This window comes from Citrus sinensis, chromosome 5 (assembly GCF_022201045.2).
Source record: "Citrus sinensis cultivar Valencia sweet orange chromosome 5, DVS_A1.0, whole genome shotgun sequence".
NCBI lineage: Eukaryota > Viridiplantae > Streptophyta > Magnoliopsida > Sapindales > Rutaceae > Citrus > Citrus sinensis.
In genome coordinates, this window is record NC_068560.1 from 12,051,632 (window position 1) to 12,057,766 (window position 6,135).

General features: G+C 26.8%; 1 protein-coding gene across 1 annotated transcript; it reads right to left on the reverse strand.

Moving 5' to 3' along the window:
• Positions 1-268: 268 nt before the first annotated feature.
• LOC102627747 (WAT1-related protein At1g25270-like) lies at positions 269-3,464 on the reverse strand. Its single transcript, XM_006494994.3, has 7 exons — positions 3,178-3,464; positions 3,004-3,066; positions 1,844-1,960; positions 1,463-1,730; positions 1,211-1,369; positions 898-1,049; positions 269-767 (listed from the first exon to the last, which is right to left on the reverse strand). Exons 1-7 carry the CDS (start codon positions 3,378-3,380, stop codon positions 542-544), a joined length of 1,188 nt encoding a protein of 395 aa, XP_006495057.2. The 5' UTR covers positions 3,381-3,464; the 3' UTR covers positions 269-541.
• Between the last annotated feature and the right edge of the window lie 2,671 nt (positions 3,465-6,135).

Here is a 6,135-nt window from a genome sequence, read left to right on the forward strand (position 1 = left end):
TGATATACCTTTTTAAATAGAACTTATTTAAATAAAATTTTATTAATAAGACTTTTATAAGTAGAGTTTGCATAAAAAAAAAAATTAATTGTTTGTTTGTCAATGAAAGTTTTTATTAAAAATTGTAAAATTACTTTAATAGGAAAGTTTTTTAAAGTTATGTTATAAAATTAATTAAATAAAATTATCAAATAAGTAAATAATATTTTAGACATTTTAACATTTAAAAAAAAAAATCAACTTGTATTCTCAAAAGTCTACAATTTGATCTCATTAAGAAAGGCAAAAGAACTCATTTAATCATCAAGAGCTCTACTGAAAAAACAGCCAAACAACGACAAAAGATTTGAAAAGAGTTTATGAGATTAAATAGATATTTATAACCATTAGACAAGTCATACCAAATAGATGCTAAGTAGAAGCCACAAAAAATTTTTTATGAATACAATAAATTAAGCATTTACGTAAATTGATTCATGTTTCTTTTGTCCTTTTTTGAATTTTCCATTGTGCTTTATGGATATGTCGGCATCCAATAACTTTAATCTCGATCTCCTTTACTATTTCGTTTATTTTCCTTTGGAAATATATGGTCTTCTTCTCTATGACGACTATCATCAATTGGTGAACCAATAACAATTTTTATTGGTTCAGAGTCTTTAGAGGTTTTAGCATCTGGCGCTAGCTGCTTTACATTCTTCATTTCCTTTCCTTTACCCCATAAAACAGCGTATAGCCCGCACACGATCAATGTTGCTCCTAATACACTGAAATATTGTGTCACATTAATTTGCAAAAATTTAATTTATAAAATAATTTTATAGAGTTACCGTTGTTGTTAAATTAAAAGAATATACACACACACACAAATACATATGCATATATATATATACATACCTTCCCAAGTGTAGCATCTCATCGAGAATTAAAGATGCAGCCAAGGCCACAACCACAAGCATCATAGGACTAAAAACAGAAGCAAATAGAGGGCCTTTCACGCGCACACACCATGATATAAGTGTCACCATAAAACCTGAAGCAACTATTCCCTATAACATGCATAGAACATCACTTTCAATTTCATTATAAAAAAGAAAAAAGCATAATTAATTAATAGAATAATGATATTTTGGTATGTTACAGTTACAATGTTTCTGTTGCCTCTCTATCACCGTTTGCGTGAAATATCACTCTACTCTAATTAACATACCGAATATGCAACGGTAACAAGTCTAATATTCCAGCCCAATTTCCATTGATCCCAATTTTTTTCCATGCAAAGGGCAAACGCAACAGCTTGAATTGCTCCCATCACACACATCAAAGCTGTGCTCGAATATTGGCATGGATACTCTTCGCTCAATTTAGCCTGTAAAAATTATAAAAAGTATAATTAATAAAGCATGAAAATCTAATTTATTAATATTAGGAATAAGGTAATAACTCGTTAGCTTATTATTACCTGGATGATCAACCACAAAGCATAAGAGAAGCAACTACCCAGAGCCAGTAACGAGCCCAAGAGGCGTTTACCGGTATCAGAAGATTGCAACGGCACTGATGCCACGTGGCCGCCGCCTCCGGCGTGGTGAAGAAGATCAACATGAGTTGACCAGATTTTAATCTCAACACCTTTGTAAAGAGTGAGTAGCATTGCCCCGCTAATTCCGATTAACGTACCCAACAATTTTGCCTTCCCAGCCCTTGTCCTTATACCAAGTTTCTCTAATCTGTAATGAACCAATGGTTGTGATGTTACTTAATTGATGGTCATCAAAATCATCAAGTAATTATCAATTAATTAGTTCGTAATATTAATGTATGATTGTCGTAGTGCATGTACCCAATAGAAGTAGCCAAAACAAAAGTGACGGCTGGGATGAGATTAAACATAGCACTAGCAAATGTTGCACTAGTTAAGACCAAGCTCTCTACGAACAAATTCTGACTTAAGGATCCCCTGCATCATGCAATTCAAGTGCATTATTATTAAGGGATAATTTCTATATACTATGTATGGAAGTAACAATAGAAACATTCTAGGCTCAAAGATTTAGACTAAATAGTTTCCAAGTAACTTCATTAGTAAAGTAGGAGGTTAATTTTTTTTTTATTTAAATAGAACCACTTTTGAGTGTGTAATTTTTAAATTACAGGGGCTAACATTATAATTAGCCTATATCCAAAGGACTGGAGAGAATTTTATGTGGGTGGGTTTATTTCCACCCCATTATTTGTATAAACCCACCCCACTTATGAAAATATTTACAATAAATTTACATTATTTCTATTAAATACAAACTAACAAGAATATTGTATAACTAATCAATTAAATCATTCTTATATTTTTTTCCTACTTAGTTTTTTTAACTATTAAAGTTGTTTTAATATAAGTTATATTCAATTACTTTACTTTATGACCCAAAATAACCCAATTTCTTGAAGAAATATGTGTTCTCATATCTAATATTTTAGACACTTAATTTTGTGACTTTTAATCTAACTTTTTAAATGAAATCTAATAATTTTTAATATTTTACATGTAAATATATAAAATTGCCATTGTAATAATTTACATGATTATTGTTTCATAAGGACATTATATTAGTTTAACTAAAACTTAATAGTCACATAAATAAGGTAGAAATGATCATTTAGGAACAAAGAATTTTGTATAAAATAAAAAAATGTTGAGGTTCAAGTAAATTTTTGGCACTTTTACCTTATAAGGGTAAAGTAATCAATTTTAAATTTAGGCTAAAACAATCTTGATAGTCAAATATAATAAAAAAAATCTAAGTCACAAAAAAATAATTTAAGATATAACAAAAAATAAACTAAGATATATTTAGTTGATTAATTCTTCAGAATTCTTCTTTATTTAAAATTATTAAAAATAATGTAACTTTTGTAATTATTTTCTAGAAGCGTGGTGAATTTATAGAATTTTTGGGTGGAAGTATCACCACCCATTTTATCTATGTAATTTATAAATTAACTTACCCAAACAACCCAGAGAGAAAACCTAGGAAGAGTATCTTCCAATTCAGTTTTGATCTGCAATTTCTGCAAAATAAAAAAAATATAATAATTATTAATAAGCACTAGAGTTATCTAATAATCCATCATTAGTTAACCTTATTTCAATTCCTTGCTATAAATATATTCAAAATGAACCTTTCAAGAATGAGTGCGAGAGGAAACATAAGAACTGTGGCGAAAATTAATCTATAGGCAATGATAACTCTCAAGCTCATTCCATCATTAGCCGCTAATTTATAGAAGATATTAACCCCAGCAAATGCGACTTGGACCACCACCATCATCAACGCTGGCTTCAGTCCATGTATTAAATTACGTATCTGCCCCCACCGCAACATCTCTAACTTAAGTCTAAGATTGCAATTGGTTGATACAGAGAATAAAAAGGCAATAATGAATTTAATTTTGATGAGAGAATGAATAATGAGATGGCTTGTTTTGCGTACTGTTTTAGTTTCATACATTTATATAGAGAGACGATGTTTCTTCAAAAACGTAAGCAAGTACGCAGTAGCTTCGAGTCATTGACGCACGTCACGTGGTCAGTTGACGTTGACAGTGGCAAGTGAGAGTGGGGGTTTTTGAATGCTCAACTATTCCAATCATATAATGTGGCTGTTTAGTGCCAAAAGAATGTTTGCCTTATTTTTGCCGCCGGAGCGTGGTTGACTGACTTTCAGTTTATTTTTTTGATACATGCTTGTTATGGACTTAGTTACAGTGCAACTGTAGTACTATATTATAGTTGCACCTAATCATTAGATCCAGTTACTTAATTATTGAATTTCTCATTATAATAGAATCCAATAACTTAGTGTAACTGTGGTATAGTATCATATTTGTACCATAGTTGGACCCTCTTATTCTATTCATAAAAAGGGTTCGCTTATAGTAGCCCCTCATGTAATACAGCCGTTTTTTTTCTTATTTAAGAAAAAACCAATCCAACGGCTTTTATATTTTACTCATGAAACCGGCTACCGAACGAAAGAATTGGGAGTGGGAACTGGCAAATATCAAGAACAATTATCACATAGCTACCCTTTTTTTATCTAAATATCACAATTATCAATTTAAATTAGGAAAATATCAAAGACCCCCTCCTCAACATGAAAAAATTGAATATTCTTATGGCTGAAAAAATTTACTTTGAAACATGTAATGCCTATATTAGTGAGAATAATATTTATATTAGTATAAATTAAATATATTTTTTCTTATTTTCCATATAACTATTGGATGATTTTCAAATAATTATAATTATTCATAGTACCAAATATCATAATTAATTGTCAAATATCGTTATTCTCAATATTAGTTGAACTAGTGACTAATATTAATGATATAAATATGTACTGTATACAAGGCATATATAACGTACCAAATATATGATATTTGGATTATACTCACAAAGATTCTCTTACATAAATTACTTCAAACAAATTTATAACAAATTAATTAAATTATTGCATACTTTGTTTATTTTTTTTTTTTTTGCTACATAATTAAATTATCGCATGTAACCTATTTGATCTTGACTTATTACTGGTACTATAGTTAATGGTAATTAAGGGAAAATGAGAGTTACCTCCTATTGCTCCCCCAATGTTATAACAACGTTAGCTTTATATATCATTTTACTATTCTACCCCTAGTCTTAATGTTAGCTATAAAATTTTAATATTTTGAAATAAAAATCAAGTAAAATAACTTATATACCCTTAATGATAAAATTTTATTTTATAATGAATTGTAAATTATAGAGAAAAATTACATGTAGGGAAAATGTTGTAAATATCCTTGATACTTATATATATATATATATATATATATAATGTCATAAATATCCTTGATACTTATATATATATTTGTGTGTGTGTGTGTCAAATAGTTTTTCTCCATAATTTATAATTATTATTAAATTTATTTAATCATTATTGGTTTATTTATATTCTAAAAATATTTAAATTTTATGGCTAACATTAAGACTATGTGTCGAATAGTACAATGATATATAAAGCTAACACTATTATAATTGCAAGAGAGTTTGGACCTATTTTAAAGCATGAGAGGGTTTTTAATTTCTCTAAACAACATAGGATAATCTTTATTTTTTTATTATTAATAACTGTAATTATAGTAGTCATTATTATGATTAAACTAAATTTAGCTTATGATTTTTTTATGATATTATATATTTTTTATGAAATGTCTTGTATAGTCTATATGATATTATTTTTATAATAATAAAAGTTTTAATAATGTTTATATATATAGTCTAATTGATTGTGTTTTTTTAAAGTGTGTATAATTTGATTTTAATTTTTAACGCTGCTTGAAAACCACTCAGTCAAGTCAACGAGGGATAATTTGTTAAAAATTAAAATTTTAATAATATAAAGCATAATTATTTAGTATTATTACAATAATTGTTGTTGACATTATATTGTACCTTAACTAAATTAACAATGTAACTAGACAACTATAATTTTAGTGCAACACCTAGAATTAAATAATTTAGGGAAAAAGATACAAACACCCTCGATATTTGAGAAAATGATCATGTAGACCCCATGTTTTCACCAAGGGACACCAAGACGCCTTTGACTATAATACAATTTGACTTTATTAATTAAAAAATTGACTTTAAAATTTTTATAAATACAAATATAATTTAAATAGTTTAATTTGTCTAATAAATTAATAATATTAATATATTTTTTAAATAAAAATTATGATATTGATTTTAATTATATATTAGTATTTGTTATAAAATTTTTAAATAACTCTTTAGGTTAAATAGATTTTATAATTAATAAAATACATCTCATGTATTAATAATATTAAATTTTTTTATACAATATTGAAAATAATTTAAATTTTTAAATATTTATTTTAATATTACATTTCTATTTATTAAAAAATTTAGTTTAATTTAATATAAGATTGTAAAGTACTAAAATATTTTTTTATATATTGAATTATTTTAAAACGTATATATTGTTACATTTATTTTAATATTATATTTCTACTTATTCTAAAAGATTAGAGTCAATTTTTTTGAATTAATAAAGTCAAAAGGCACTATAGTCA